The sequence below is a fragment of the Eucalyptus grandis genome, chromosome 9 (genome assembly GCF_016545825.1).
Source record: "Eucalyptus grandis isolate ANBG69807.140 chromosome 9, ASM1654582v1, whole genome shotgun sequence".
Taxonomy (NCBI): Eukaryota; Viridiplantae; Streptophyta; class Magnoliopsida; order Myrtales; family Myrtaceae; genus Eucalyptus; species Eucalyptus grandis.
Genome location: NC_052620.1, coordinates 22,724,509 through 22,741,392, shown reverse-complemented (window position 1 = coordinate 22,741,392; position 16,884 = coordinate 22,724,509). Strand labels below are relative to the sequence as shown.

The 16,884-nt window shown below is 39.0% G+C and overlaps 1 protein-coding gene and 1 long non-coding RNA gene across 3 annotated transcripts; one reads left to right on the top strand and one right to left on the bottom strand.

Moving 5' to 3' along the window:
• The first annotated feature begins 122 nt into the window (after positions 1–122).
• On the top strand, positions 123–5,302 carry LOC104418591 (phosphoglycerate mutase-like protein 4). Of its 2 annotated transcripts, XM_010029969.3 has the most exons (7): positions 126–614; positions 2,602–2,722; positions 3,331–3,381; positions 3,466–3,576; positions 3,841–3,972; positions 4,384–4,459; positions 4,909–5,302. In XM_010029969.3, exons 1-7 carry the CDS (start codon positions 595–597, stop codon positions 5,127–5,129), a joined length of 732 nt encoding a protein of 243 aa, XP_010028271.2. In that variant the 5' UTR covers positions 126–594; the 3' UTR covers positions 5,130–5,302. The 2 variants fall into 2 exon arrangements, with proteins under 2 accessions (XP_039158197.1, XP_010028271.2); XM_039302263.1 differs by lacking the exon at positions 3,331–3,381 and having other exon boundaries at positions 123–614.
• Positions 5,303–11,095: 5,793 nt separating this feature from the next.
• Positions 11,096–13,735, bottom strand: LOC104425461. Its single transcript, XR_005546368.1, has 3 exons — positions 13,141–13,735; positions 12,917–13,055; positions 11,096–11,590 (listed from the first exon to the last, which is right to left on the bottom strand). It is a non-coding gene; the product is annotated as an uncharacterized LOC104425461 (long non-coding RNA).
• Between the last annotated feature and the right edge of the window lie 3,149 nt (positions 13,736–16,884).

Below are 16,884 nucleotides of genomic sequence, written 5' to 3'. Positions count from 1 at the left end.
ATTGCAGCAGCGATAAGGGCGGGCCACGGCGGCAGGTGGATTCAACTAAGGCTGCCGCGGATATTGACAGTAGAGAGAGAGAGAGAGAGAGAGAGAAATAAGTTGAAGTGTTGAACAGCTTAGGTTGAGGAAAAAGAGGAGAACGACGACGATACGAAACTTGAGACCTCGTGTTTTGTCAGGTGAACCGGGGAAGACGAAGACATTCAGATCATAATGAAAAAAACACGCCTTTTGTTTTCTCCCGTAATCTGTCAGGTCCTTCATAAACTTTCCTACGAAAGATCATGAAGACGGAGGCCACACGGAATTGTTCTGCAGGCCGCACGGAATTGTTTGCGACTTTCGTGCACATACTTAATATTTATCGTTCACACCAGGACGACCGAAGCGAAGACCAACGGCTCCGAATCAAATGCATTTTGCTATAAAATCTTCAGCGACTCCATCAAGATTAATGGTCCACGTTTGCTTATCGGCCGAAGCACTCCGCGCGTTGTAGCTCCTTGAACTCGAAGTTTGGGACTCGCAACTCCATTCATCTGTCAACTGCTATCAGGGACGCACGGTCCAGAGCCAAATCGCGAGTTCGCCATGTCGGCTTCAAGCTCGAGGTTTGACGTTGTCCTCCATTTTCGTCGACTTCTTTTTCCTCTCTTTTTTTTTTTCTCCAGAAGTTCCGCAAAATGTGGAAGATAATGAAAAACTCCGGAATGGGTGAGCTCAATCTAGTTTTGTGGGTGCGTTCTGTTTTTTGTCATTTCGGTGATGATAAGAGCTTGCTGCTGATAGAGATGACTTGTCCAATAGTAACTGATTTTATTCTTTTGTGCCTGATAATCAATTTGAAATAGAGATCCGTTTGATAAACTTTTTTATTTTTGAAAACAAAAACTCTTTTTTTTTTGGGAGTAGATTTTGAACAAAATTAAGAAGTAAAAAAAAGCTGCTTCTTTCTTTTGATGAACAATTTTAGAATCAAAACGCAAACCTATTTTTCTTTTCTATCTCTCCTTCTCTCTTCTTCTCCATTCTTCTTCCCCCCAACTGGTTGCTGGCCATTGCTGGGCACCGCCACCATCGCCGTTGGCAACATTGGCCGGGGACCAATTGGGCGAGGTTCGACGAGCTCACTAGAGCCTCGCCAGTCCACCACGAGCCTTAACCTCACACCCAAACGGCCTGAGGTTGGCCTCGTCTTGACCTGGCAAGGCCTAGTCGGCATGAGGTTGGGCCTCACCAGGAGGTTGAGCCTCGCGAATCCAAGGCAAGGCCAACCTTGCACCAGGGGAATTTGGTCTCTCCTAGATTTGGCGAGGCCAAGGCTTGCAGTGATTAGGCGAGTGGAGCTCACCAAACCTTGCTCGGCCAATTGCCGATGACCACCGTCGCCCACGATCGGCCACAAAGAAGGAGGAAGAAGGAGAGAAGGAAAAAGAAAAAAAAAAAAAAAAGAAAAAAATAATAAAAGTATAAAAAAATGAAAAGAGAAAAAAATTATGAGTCCTATCAAATATATTTCTATTATGGAACAATCAAGTCCAAAAATTTACAAGAATTGTAATCAAGTTCTAAAATTTATCAAATTGGTACAATTGAGTCTTTTCATTAACTCCATTCATTTAGAGTAAAGGAAAATGCTGACATGACTTTTTTAAATATTTTTCTCCCAACATGACGACGATGAGGCTTAAATTCTAATTTATTTAACTAAAATATTAATTAAATTAAATAAAAAAAGTATTTCCCAAAACACAAAAATGGAAAAAAAAAAAAAAAAAAGCTAAAGGCTAGGGCGGCAAGGGTGGTAGGGTTCTTGTTGCCGCCGCCCTCGTCACCGAAAAGGGCTGGCGAGGGTTGTTGGGGCCTCGACTAGGGCTAACTACCCTCACCAACTGCAAGAGAGGGCTCGCGACCCTCCGCCTAAATCTAGACTAGGGTCATCGGCCCTTAGAGGGTCGTTGGCTCTTCCTAGCTATGGTGGCCCTTGTTGAGGGTCGCTAAACCACACCAAGGATTGGAAACCCTCATCAAGGGTAAGCAACCCTAGCCCAAATCTAGGTGGAAGGCCGCGACCCTCACCTAGTGGGCAAGGGTCTTCGGCCTAGGTCTTCGGCCTTGACAATCCTCGCCAGCCCTCGCCAAGCCCCCTCAACCTTTTCCGGCAATGGGGTAGGCATTGGCAAGGGTCTCCACCCTTGCCTTTGCCCCTTTTTTGTGTTTTTTAAATTTTATTTTATTTTATTTAATTAAGCTTATGGTTAAAAAAATAGAATTAAATCCAAAACATCATTTTAGCCCAGTGTTCTATGTTTTGGCTATGTCATTGCCATGTAGGAGTGATTTTTTCTTTTTTTAAAGCCACGTTAGCATTCTCCATTAGTTTAAATAAACGGAGTTAACAGAAAGACTCGATTGTATTAATTTGAGATATTTTAGGTCTTGATTATACTTTTTGTAAATTTTAGGACTCAATTATACTTTCGTGACAAGTTTTATGACTTACAATGCATATATCCCTTACTTTTTTGCTGTCGTGGTAGCTTTGCCTTTATATGCATGAGGTTTTCTAGTTCCCTCTTTTCACGGGTTATCTTTCAGGGTTGCTGCTGAAATGGTTTGCAATGGTGATGCTCAATCGGTTTCAATTGGGGTAAACTATCCTGAAATCATTGTCATACGTCACGGAGAAACAGACTGGAATGTTGAGGGAAGATTTCAGGTTTTGGATTTCTCTCTAGCCTTCTAATTTTGTAGAAATTGCTAATTACCGTTACGATATCGAATATTGCATGTAGTACACTATTAGATATTTCCCCGTTGTGTGATAAAATACAGTCCAAACGTCTAATTAATAGAGGCATCATTTTGGTGAATAACATCAATTCTTGTCAAGCTATGTACATAAATCTGTAATCGCATAGTGAATACACCAGTACAAGCCTTTGCTTGAGAATTCTATTTTGATTTTCATAATTCTCTTTTCCTATATAAAATTGGAACCTGTGATGGCAAAGGAAATATTCAGGGTGACCCCAAAAGATGAGAGAAGATGTAATAGCAAAGAATATGTACACTCTACCGCTAAGGTTTCATATCTTCTATTACAGCTTTTGTGATTGAGGGATCAATATTAATTCCATGATAGGACATGCCTAATCAAATTAGAGAAAAAGCATTGCTAGCTTGTTGTTTCTCCGTATTAATGCGTGGGTTTAAGCAAATCTATTTCTAATTGTACTGATATCTGTCATCTCATCTATTTTGTTTAAAATTGGTTTTTGCCACTTTTTCTATTTACCTTCGAATTACTTTCATTACATTGAAAAGGGAACTCTGGATGTTGAATTGAATGAAAATGGGAGGCAGCAAGCAACTGCTGTGAGTATTTGTAGTGATATACAATTCATTTTATTTGGATTGACTAACAAGTTTACTAACATCTTCTGTTATTTTCCCTAAAAGGTGGGTGAAAGGCTATCCAAAGAAGGCAAAATCTCTGCAATTTACTCATCTGAATTAAAACGAGCTTTTGAGACGGCAAATCTGATTGCAACTGCTTGTGGTGGACTGGAGGTATGAATGTCGTGAGACCATTCTTGATTTGGCATTCTATTTTTCGAGAATCACACATGAATTTGGCATTACCCATTTGGTGTTACCAAACCCAACATATACGTAATTTCGGACAATGATGTAGAGCTAAAAAATTCTATTAGATGTTTTCTTTATTTGTTGGAAAGTTCAGAATTTTGTAAAAGTTCATCTTTATTCTTATGGTTCGATTAATGATTGGGTCCGCTGAAAAATCTTGCACGTTCTTTACAAATGAGAAACCAGGTTATTAAGGATCCAGGTCTACGAGAAAGAAATCTCGGGGATCTTCAAGGCCTTCAGCCACATGCGGCAGCTAGTGTCTGTCCTGAAGCCTATAAAGCCCTTTTATCGCAGAAGACAGATCAAGAACTTCCGGTGAGTTTTTATTTGCACAGAGCTCGACAAAATGCACCTGATTTTTGTCAATTTGCATTTTGCCACTAACTTTCTATATGGAACCTACGCACATGTGAATACTGCAAAATTCATAGTTTTTGCTATTGGAGTTGTTCAATGGTTCAGGTGATGTGTTCTTTTCTATATGTTTAATACACAACTATAAAAATTTCAGTCCCATATTTCAGACTGTTTAATGGATTCACATCTTACATGTTATTTTTAATCAGTAAAACATAATAAAGCTTGCATATCATGTGTTAGGTGTTACAAAACAAAGAATTACAAGATTAACATTTATTGAGTATGAGTTTGGTAGTCTGTAGGGTTCAAATTGCTTCACAAGTGGAATGTCTAATCAGTCATTTTTCTTGGTTTTTCTACATATAGGGTGGTGGTGAAAGTATTGCTCAGGTTTACCAGCGCTGCATTACATGTTTACGAAACATCAGTGTGAAGCACAAAGGTAAAGAGATTATTTATTTCACTTATTCACCAGAATTGTGGAGTGTTCTACTAGCCTAAATGAGTGTTAATAGTTTTATCCATGAAAATGACTCCTTGCATAGTGTTCACCGGGCACAATAATACTCATATTTCACCAGTTCGAATCTCCATAGCTTCTTTTTAAAGGAGTTTTTCCCAGATTACCTTTTCCAGCCTTGAAAGCTAAGCATAACAGGACTTGGTGAATAGCTATAATTGTTGTTTTAGTGTTTTCTAAGAGTTTACTAATGCTTTTTGCTTTTAAATGCCCTTTCTTGGGTTTGCCTGCTTCATGATAGGAGAAGAAAGATGAGGATGAGGACGATGACGACCATGATTTAATTGCTCTTTCCATTCACTACTAAAGAATTTTTAATATAAGTAAAGCCGGAAATAGAAATTGCAAATAAAATTTTCTTCACTGTGCAGGACAGCGAGTAGTAGCAGTCACTCATGGTGGAGTACTCCAAACGCTTCATGTGCAGGCTTGCCCAAATAACCAACCTGTGAAGTTCTTGAATACTTCCGTCAACATTTTCCACTTATCTGATGGGGACAACTGGGTCTTTAAATCCGGGGTTGATATTAGTCATCTCAACCAAATAGACTATTTGAGAACTGGGTTTGGTGGAGATAGATCTTCTGGTTAGATCAACTCTTTATGCCATTCTAGTAGCCCTAACCTATAATGAGCTACGATAAGGCCTTGCTGAGGGGATGATTCACCCACTTGTCATGTCTTATAGGATAGTTTCATTCTTGGTCCTTACCTTATGTAATTTGTCCAATTAAGTCCTTGAATTCTCATTTTGCGCTATTGAATCCTTCAGTTTTTTTTTTGGGAAAAATCACTTCAATATGGTATAAATCTAATAACTCAATGTAAGGCCATATTGAAAAGAAAAATGACCAAACTTTTCAAGAAGAAAGATCAAGTAGTGTTTGTATTCACCCCTCAATTTGTTAATTGTAATGTCTTGCCCGATTTAAAACTAATAGAAGTCCAAATCTTTAAAAATGACAAAATCAATTACATTAAAATTTTCTGCTAAATGAAAGATTAAGTTCAACTCGAGCTATAGCTGTCTAAGTTAACTTGAAAATCAAAATTTGTGATCATCTTGTAGTTAGACTAAGTCTAAAGAAAACCTAACGATCCTGATTTATCATTCACAAACAAATAGGTGCATAATCAATAACAACTTTGCAAAAATGTAAGGATCGACATATCTTTAGCCATTGATGAGAATATACAAATACGGATCACCCAAAAACCTTGAATGGATGTGCAAACCGTGTATTGATCGATTTGTGAAATCATCTTATCTAAATATCCCGTTTCACTAGCCAATACTTCTTAAAACTTGATGGTGTGTTTTTTGCACCGATAGAATTTAAACTAGACAACCTGACGTTTTTATTCCGTTTCTTGATGTCTTTCATCAAAACCGTTATGGTAGTATATTAATGCGCAATTATCATGTAATAAACGGGAGTAATAAATTGAGCAATAAATTGGAATTACAAAATTGGAAAATACAAAATTGGGATCACATTTAAATTAACATATATCATAACACTTGTGACTACCCACAAATGAAATAGTGTTTTTGAAAATTTAAGCATATTGGATTTGATTAACAAATGCCAAATTAGATGTTGTAGTGTTGAGTAATTCTTTGAAATATCATTAAATTAGGTAAACATACCTTTGCTGTTGCTAATTTGACTTTCATTATTTTTCGTGGATACACTGCAAAATAATTGAGTTTTGCTCAAGTAGTTATTCCAAATAAATCAAAATTTGTGATCATCTTCTGACCACCACAAATGAAATGATGTTTTTAAAAATTTAAATACACTGGATTTGATTAACAAATGCCAAATTAGATGTTGCAATCAACAAATTTTCATTTATTGAGTAATTTTGTGAAATTTCAATAAATTAGGTAAGCATACATGTACAGTTGCTAATTTGATTTTGTGACAGTCTGAATTTTCAGATTTCGTTTTCAATTAAATAAATTTGGCCTTTCATCGACGCGCCTATAGTGTTATTCTCTAAACTGATCACTCATGAGATAACTAAACTATCTGGGGAAATCAATAAGGGATTTCAATGCAATGGACTTGAAAATTCGATCAAGAATCGACTGCTTGACCATGTTGATTTGCAAGGGTCAATACAGCACCAACAAAAATCGATCAGAGATCGGAGATAGGTCGATCCGATGGAGATATGTGATTAGTGCGTGGGTGATTGCATCTAATTGCAAAACTCTTGTTAAACAACACTAGACCGATTTTTCTGTTATTTCTATACCTACTATCCGTATTTGAAACCTTGAGATTTTCACGATAACTGAGAGTCGTCAATGTGTTGAAAATGTATAATGTGACTTGAGATAAATCAATCACGGGTCAATTGCATCAAAAATTCCTAAAAGTTACCCGGTAGACTATGTCACGCTAAAATCGCGTCGATTGAAATTAACCGTGAATTTGAATCCGATTTCAGAAATTGAAAGTTCTATCATGTCACGATTTATTTTAGGAACGTTGACTCATCCTCCAAAAATTTTTCGGAAATTCTAAGATTTTTACAAAAAATCGATTCGGACGTCGCGGAAAATTAACGGAAATTTGGATGAGCTAAGTTGAATGAAATTTGGACTTCCAAGCCGAGAACTTTTGAGTGTTGAGACTTGTAGAAAATTGTTCGGGATTTTTCATCATCGAAATTGGACCTTGATTTGGGGAATCGAGTAAGAAAATTGGAACTAACGGAGTGAAATTCGGAATTTTGGCAAGGGGCTGCAATTTTGATATTTAACTTGGCTCAATTGTGACTTGATTTATTGGAAAGAATTAGGGGATAGAATTGCTGACTTTGGACCCCATTTTTCCAAGCTTGCCGAGCACACCTTGCCAGCTGCTTCCCTCCCGTCGCTGTCCCTCCTTCACCGCCCCTGTCTATTCTTGTTTTTCCTTCGTTTGCGTTGACGACTGCAGTTGTCTCTCTCCGCTGGATTTCTCTCTCTCAATGCCCATCTCTCCATCTTTGCTCGTTTTCCCCTGCCGCGTGCCAGCACCCCACCTCCGAAGCTGCCACACCCAAGTCTTCATTCGGTTCGGTCAACGCTGCAGCACCACTAACGGATGTTTCATCCACCGAATCAAGCTGCAACTTCATCGCTTTTCACCTCTGCAGCTCCTCAAACGCGTGTCGTCCCTCCACTCACGAAGACAGCTGGTCGGTCTCCTTCAGCGGTCAGTTGACCGCGAGTCTTCTTCCGCGACGTCTCCACCGAAGCCTTTGTTGAGCACAAATCTCCACCGATCAAGCCTAGGTCTTCGTGTCTTCTCTCCTTCCTCCGCTTCTCCGCCGCCTCACACGCCTGCAGCAGTCCACGTTTCCAACGAAGGCTTGCAGCAACGCACGACGAGCCAGCCGTGTCTTCGGCCCAGCAGTCTCCTTTTCTTTTTGCTCGGCCCAGCAAATGGGCCATTTGAAGCCCACGAAAATTGCCGCAGCCCAAGAAGCCAGCAGCAACCCAACAATTTGAAGCCAAAGCCCAAAGCCCAGCGAATTTTTTTGGGTCCAGCAGCCCAGTACAGCAGCCAGCCCACCTTCAGTTGGATCTGAAGCCCAAGTTTCAAGCCCATCAGCTTCTTCAAAGCATTTCAACCCATCTTTCAACAAACCCAGGCCCAATCTTGAAGTCAACCCATCGACCCACGAAGCAGGCCCAGCTTGACTTATTAACAAATCTCAATTTGGGCTGAGATTTGTTGAGCCAATTCCAGGCCCGGCCCAAGTGTCCGTCGACGCTGCCAAAAATTCGAATTTTGGCAGCCGTCACGCCATCGTCGCGGTGAACCGGTTTTCGCAATAAACTGGTAAGTTTATGCACTAAACTCTTATTAGTAGACTAATGACATTTAATGGGGTGTTTAGATTTATTTAAGTGTAATTAGTTTAATTATGAGTTTTGTTAGTTAAATAAGGATAGTTAGATTAAGTAATTAGGTGGTTAGAAATTTATAGTTAATTAGATTAGTGTATTTTTATATAGCTAGGATGCTTAGAATGATTTATTTAGTTCAATAGGTGGTTATATTAGAATTATTTAGGCTAAGTTAGCATTTTTAGTATTTAATGCATTTATTTAATTAATTTTAGAAATTATTTAATTATTAAAAAATTCCGGAAATTAGACCAGGATAGCCGGTGACCAGATTTTATGCCGATTGCAATGATGTGGTTAATTTCTGCAATCGAGTGTTAAATTGTGAAAATTAAGTGCTAATTGCAAATTGGGTCAATTATTCCAAAAATTGTAAATTTTGATATTTATTCAGAAAATCCCGAATGTCGGATTTTAAATACCGAAAATGGTTTTATATATTATATAAACCAATGGGATTTTAAAAAAAGAAGGTCATGAATTTTCTAGGTCCAATCTGACTGTGTATCCATACACGACTATTTTCACTGGGTGTTTTTAATACGAAGAAAATATGTCAGGATCACTATTTTAATCGAGGCATTTGAGTGCAATGCATGGTGTCCTAGGTCAAGATTGATTGGTCATGTGTTGGTTAAGAGAACCCGTCCCCGAAGTGTGTCAGATGGACGTTACCCTATATGGGATGCCCATTTATTGGGATTTGGGTTGTAGTAAAGGCTGGACCTATACTCCTTCGGGAAAGTCGTCTTTGAGTGACATAATCATGCTCAATGGGGTGAGACGATGCTTGGCTACGCCAATAGACCGTTGAACTTCAAGTAGGTTGTACCCTAAAGTGAGCGTAATTATTAATTGGAACGCATGTTGAGTGAAATATTTGCGCCGGATTATAGGACAAAATTGTGTGACATGAAATGAGATGTGTCATAACGATTTGGCCCTATAATCAGAACCCGGATTTGAGAATTGAGTGTGGCATTCCAGTTGTTGGAGCCTAATTGTTACTCATATCTATATGGCTGTTTGTGATATAAACTGTACTGACCTGCAAAGTGGAATTGGGGTGAGGTAAGTCCTCTATGCCAAATGTGTGATTATGTGGTTAGGGCGCCTTTAGACGTATTATCCTCCTAATCGGAGTTTAGAGCATGGACTTGCCGATACATTATCTCATTGGTTATTGAATAACCATTTTTAGATCCTTAGAAGATGGTCGTGGAGGACCAAAGCCCCGGAATCTATGGAGGTGGAGTTCGAAGGATTGGCGTTTGGGTCCGACTAGTATGTCATAGGATAATACCTTTGTTTTTAAGAGCTGACCTTCTTGTAGACTTTTGACATGACTCTTTTTGTATCAAAACTCGTTGTTTATAAAAGTGTTTGGTTGTGAATGTGTTGTTATGCTTTTCTATTACGAGATGATTACTGTCAGGGGATTTATTTTTCTTCTGCATGTGCAATAAAAACAAAAGGGTCGACGACTCATCCTGAGAAGTCGCAAAATATAATCGACTAGAGAGGGATGAGCACGCACCGGGATTTAGGGCGTGACAGACTTTCATTACATCTATAAATGAGTAAAAAAAATTTCATGGGTACAATGCAACATAATTGAGTTTTGCTCAAGTAGTTATTCAAACTAAAAAAGAAAAATCACATGAAGATTTCCTTTTATTGATTTTATTTCCTTTAAGAAATAAATAGTCTTCAATATCTGAGGAGTTTCTTTCTGAGATTGTTTTCCAAATTGTTCCATGTCTGTTTGTTGTGTAGTCTCCGATTGCCTATGCATCGCTGTTTGTGGTAAAAAGGGTGCTTTTGAAATAAAATGTTGAATGTGACCTATCTTAGTACATTGGTTAGGTTAAGAAGTTTTCAGATTCCCTGACGGAGACTATGATGGAAGATGGGTTCAAATCCATCTGGTCCACGAGATTTGAAAGCTTTTAAGACCCCAAACAACATTTTTGGTTTTAGAATCAAGGATGGACTAAGCTAGGAGCTCTGCCGATTTGGGAGAGATTAATCTGTCCCATTGGGTATATGGAAAAGGGAGGAGATCATTAAAGATTGTTTTCGCAGAAAATAAGCAAGATAAATGACAATTTACGTGAGTTTCGATGTCCTAGCGAGGGGCCAATTCCATAAAAAAAAAGCACGAACTTTAAGTGTTGTTAGGGGTGAGCGGTTCCAGGTTTTTTACAGGTTTCGCCTGGAACCTGGAACCTACCCTCGGGTACAGGTTCCTCATTTTTTGGAACTTGGAATCTACCCGTGAGAATCTGGAACCTGGAACCTACCCCGTTACAGGTTCCAGGGTCGGTTCCAGGGTCCAACAGGTTCTTTTATTCATTTTTATTTAATTTTTAGTTTAAAAAAATGAAAATGAACGCAATAAATAATAAATCAGCTTATTTTTCATCAAAGAGAATACAAAACAAACAAAACTATCAACAAAGGAAAGGAATTCTTGGCAAGGAATTCGACTAAATAAAATAGAGGAAATCAGTTCACGGAACATCCTAAATAATAAAGCTGTCAGTCAATAACCGACACAAAATAGATGAAGAAATACACTTTCAGATACACATTCAGCATTGCAGAATGAATCAAGGGGTATGGTTACTTCACACTAGAGTGTCACCAACAATGTAAACAAATGCCAAACAGATAGATAAAGTAATTCCAATTCCAACGGAGTACTTACATGATGAATGTTGATAGCATTCAAGAACTTTTCAAATGCCTAAATCCATTCATGATGATTCCAAACAAGTGGAATATCAACAAAAATCACCCAATAACCCTGAAAGTTTTTAAAATAGGCCAATTATGGAAAACTCATGCTCTATATCCTTGGAACAACATTAACAACACCAAAGAAGTTTGTTGTGCAGTGACCAGTAAGTGGTCAAAGTGTAAGATGATATAATTGAATAGCAAATAACTAGAAATTCCTAATCATTACTCATATTGCTGCTGCTGAAAAATCTCTATGATACTGAAGTAACTACCTTCATCACCAAACACATGACCTACTTGTAATAGACATCTACCATTCCTGCTGTGCCAGGAAGACAAACAAGCAGTGGCACCACTTTTTGACCAAAATCATAATATCTCCATTGCTTTATGCTAATCTGGCAAAAAGAAAAAGATGTCAGTTCGGTAGCTATGAAACAACATAATGCATGGAATTTTGATAGAGCAAGCTGAGAAGTTGGGGCTCAAGGGTGGTCTAAACATGGGAACTTTAGCTTAGAGTACGAGGACAGCTAAGGTTCTTATGAGGACTACAATAGACAACAGATAAGCTACATGAAAATTGACCAAAAGAGCAAAGTAGTACTCTTGACGATTTGAATTCGTGAATGTCACATGAAGCTACTTGAAGCATCAAGTTTCAACAAACTGTCAAAACAAAAAGATGTCAAACTATCAAATGTCCATTAATTTGTAAAATTGGAAATGTGTAAGATGTCAAATACTCTATGGAACTTTAGGAGGGGCATGACATGCTATCGCATATCATGGAAGCAAGCACATGTTGAAACCATTGTAAGCTATCGAACATCCAGCATTAGTCACTTGAAATCTTTGCTGAACTTGAACCCAGATATGATGTTATATGGTATGTATATCATTACCCTCATTTTTCCATTTGACAACTATGATTTAGTACAAAGTCACATGGTCAGAATAACTAAACTCTACATCATATCATTATAGCAGAGAGGTCACTGCCAACACAAGAACGATTCACAACCAGGGCTTTATAGTCCTGCTGCAACAGCATTAGATCTGAACCTGACATAATCAAACAGAACACAAAAAAGGGGTTGATTTGAGCAACCAAGTGGTCAGCATCAAACGGTTGATCTGTGAACTTTCGAGAACAAAAAGAACATAATGTAGAGACACAACAATTCTTGCCAAATTTAACCATCTCACTGAATTCATTACTATGTGAACGCGCTCGGTTCTTGGGCCTAACTTTTACTGCAAAGAAGAAACTTTGGAACTCAACCAGACTAATCGAGCAAGAAGCAATAATGAACAAACGAATTTCCATGTCACAATTAGTAAACTAAACACAGCAAAACAAGAATTGACCAAACTGAAAGGAAAAAATGGAACCCAGATGCCAACATCCAGGCGCACGCACAAACAACACGAAACTAATCCCACAAACAAACACAGCAATTCCAAGCTCATGGGTTCACGCAACATCCTAAACATGACATTGTCCTGTTTTATAATCAAGAGATTGCCAATCCTTTTGGCTAAGTGTAAATGAAAAAATGGCTAGCTTGTACACTCACATATGAAGAAAATCAAGGAATCCTGAAGTGGCAACCCAAGACAGTCCACAGAAACAAGATATGACCTACCAAATCGATGCTCAGAGAACGGAAACAACATTCCAGAAATCACACGCATAAAAAATGTTAGGCTAGAGGATCTACCCAATATTTTCGATCCTTCCAACTAAAGAGCTACTCAACGGCAACTGAAGCACCTCCTTCACGCCATACTTCCTTTTAGCTTCCGTCTGTCGTCGATGGTAAACATTACAGGGCTCGCCTACCACTCTATCACCATATCCTAGTAAAATAACAAAAAGGTCGTCGAAGAACTAGCAATTACAAGAAGTAATGTTCATTAAGGCAGGAATTTGGAATCTACTCACATTCGGCTAGCGATTACATGGACTAGATCTCGCAGTTGAGCTGAGTCGCGACCACTGGCGGTGAGTCGGTGACAGCAAACAGAACCGACGTTCGGTGAGCTTGGGGTTTAGTTCTGGGTTGAAGCAACGTTGGGCGACCTCGAGCAACGTTGGGCACGACGCGGGCAATGCTGGATTCGGCAAGGATCGGCAACAAGGACGTCGAGGCGGCAGCTGCTTTTGTCCTACGTCAAGGCGGTAGTTGCTTCTGTCCTAGTTGCGGCGCGAATAGCAGCAACTCGTCATCGGGAAGCCGAGATGCGGCGGCTCGTCGTTGAAGTCTGAACAGCAGTGGCGTCGTCGATGGCCAAACAGCGACGGTGGAGCAACAGCAGCGTCGGGTGGCGGCCCGGCAACAGCTTGTCGTTGGGAGGCGGCAAGCACAACGGCGAGAGCCGGCGGCGTCGTCAAACGGAGCAGCGATGGCGTCGACGGCGACATCGTGGGTCGTGATGGTGGCATCGAGGGCGGCAAGCAGCGTCGGATCTTCGTCGGGAACGTGGAGTGTTGCAAAGAGGAAATGGAAAGAAATGGGAAAATGAAGAATGAACATTGAAGAAAAGGTGAGGGTTTTGGAGAGAGGGAGTTGGAACCCGAACCAGAACCAGAACTAGAACCAGAACCGCTGGCTCTCAAGAAAAAGGAACTGAGAACCGGAACCTCTTTCCTTAGAACCGGGAACCGAACCGGACCCTGCGGTGCGGTTCCTCGGTTCCCGGTTTTACCTGGGAACCGTGCTCACCTCTAAATGTTGTCCCAAATCTGGCACGAGCTTTATTTTGTTTTAAAAAAAATCACAAACTTTAGGTGTTGTCCCAAATCTGGTCCGACTTTATTTTGTCTAAAAACAAAAGTATAAACTTTAGTTGTTGTCCCAAATTTAACCTGAACTTTATTTTGTCTAAAAAAAGCACAAACTTTCACTTGTGTTCCAAATCTGGCCCTTTATTAACCCTCATTCCATAGTCATCCAAGGTTGCATTTTCACATCAGCAATAATATCCAACACAGTAAAATGATGCTGCATTCGAGTTTTTGGAGGAAGTGTTAAATTTAAATCTGTCATCCAATGAGGTAAACTTTACAGATGATTCTCATAGGAAAAATAATTCAGCAGCTTCAGTTCCATGGGACGAGGCACATAGCTAGGGTCATTAGATCAATTAACAATTGGCAAGCTATTTGTAATGTCAAAAGTTGGGTTGGAAGCAGAAGATTATATTGCCTTAAAGCAAGATATTAAAAACGTGTGCATCTTGTAGTTAAATAGAGATGTGAAACTTATTTGTAATATGCTTACTTTATTTTGTCTCAAATAAAGTTCAGGCCAGATTTGAGACAACACCTAAAGTCCGTACTCTTTTTTAGATAAAATAAAATTCAGGCCAGATTTAAGACAACACTTAAAGTTTGCGTTTTTTTTTTTAATGGAATTGACCCCTAATGGGAGTAGAGATGGTCATTATTTTGATCTTAGATAGAAGTGGTTCGTTTCTTTTTCTGCCTAACCAGAGTTCAGTGTGTGATGATAGGAGGTGTTGCGCCCCTCATCATCAGAGATCCAGGCTGTTTTGGATTCACTAGCCAAAGAATTTCTTCATTTGCAAGGATCTTTTAGAACTCCTTGCGGAGTTTTGCTTGGCGGCAGAATGACATTTTTTGTCTTGATTTAGACTTTGAACTTTTTAATATGGGTACAATGTAGCCATTCCATTCATATTAACTCTATATTATGTGGTTTGACATGGATTGTAGCTTAAGCAATCACCGGACAGGAAAATGACATGGCTTGGCACCTCATGTCCATCTATTCAAGTCAGTAAAATTTTTCTCGTTATTTTTTTTTTCTTTTTTGGGTTAATATCATGAAAAATCCCAAACTGGTACATCTATAACAAATTTAACCAAAACTATTTTTTTTTATCATGAAAAACCCCAAACTGGTACATATGTGACAAATTTATCCTGACTGACCATAAAAAATCATAAACTGGTACGTTTATGACAAATTTACCAAAAACTAATTTATTCGACCATAAAAAACTCTAAACTGGTAAATTTGTAATAAGTTTACCTTCGCTAAATTGGATTAATATCACAAAAAAATCACAAAAATTGTAAATTATGACAAACAAAGTGCAAAATCCCAAATTGGTATACTAATCAACTGTTACGTGTCATTTAACTTAATAATTTGACTGTAAAATTTAACAAAAACTAACAGAGGATAAATTTGTCACAAGTGTACCAATTTGGGGTAAATTTGTCAAAAGTATACCAGTTTGGGGTTTTTGGTCGTCAAAAAAATAGTTTGGGATAAATTTATCATATGTGTATTAGTTTGAGGTTTTTCAGGATATTAACCATTCTTTTGTTTGACTTTTTTTAGCCCTTTCTTCCTCTGCTTCATTTTTCATCATCGCTATCCATGACCTCATTGTCATGCATTACTGAGATTATTTCGCCGACACAGAATTCACGACCATCGCAGCATGTGCAAGCATCCTAATACATCCCCCTCCCTAGGTTGCACTTTCTCTCTTGACCTCAAATTTGAGGCCATCACAACGTCTAAGATATCTCGACTTCCTAATCCAAGATTGCCATAGCCTCAAATCTGACCAAGAAAAGGAGAGGAGTCGTTGCCAAGTCAGAAATTGTGGGGTCTAGTTTAGTGGTGGTTGTGGTGTTCAGCCACAACAAGAAGAGGGGCCATGGACAGTGACGGGAAGACAAAGACCATATCGAACGATTTAAAAAAAAAAAATCAACAACATATCGAACGATGAAAATATGTTCAAAGTCCTTCTACTTTAACATTACAATTGTTGGGATTGTCGGATTCCCTAAAACCGAATTCGATACTAAATTAAACCCCTAAACTTGTGCGGAAGACGAACCCAGGAAAAACACATGCATCACCGATCCTAAGACACATCACAGAATCGAACGTACCTTGTTAGCCACAGATTAAACACCGACGCCGATATGAGGAAGAGAAACTGGTCCCGTTTGATCCGATGACGCGAATTTTCCTTGAAGGGAAGAGAGCGTCACCTTTTGCTTACTGTTTTTCTTTTGGAGGTGTTTCAAGGGAGAGAGGGAGGAGGAAACGTACGTTATATGCCAAAAGGTGCGTTCCTCCCTCTCTCTTCTCCCTTAAATACGTTCCCTCCAAAAGGAAACATGTCCCTTCATCATATCCCTCCATTCATGGGCCCTAATATTCTGGGCCGGGCTTTTAGGCCCAACATGGGTGGATGGGTAGGCCCATCACTTTAATAAAACCATAATCTCACACTCACACATGGTGGGCCGAACATGATTCTCTTTACCTCTCTTCAACATTCATATCGGTGAATAATCCGTGCGACCAGCATACTTTGAGAGGTCGTAGCTATACATCTGTTAGGAATATATAGCAACTCATAATGGGCATCACACTCTGAGTAGATTTAGTATGCAGTACCATAGATCGATCAATCACATTTATATCTCTCTTGATCTCTTTTAAGCAATGATATATATATATTGTATTCACAATTATGATTATCCCAAAGACAGTCATAATTGGTCGACCAGTGAATACAAAACTACAATGTGGTTCTCCAAATTCGATCTTCCTCTTTTCTTCAAACTGTCAATTTCAGTTCAGCTTGCTTTTCTAGAAATGTCCAATTAGATCGAATCAACTCATGACCATTG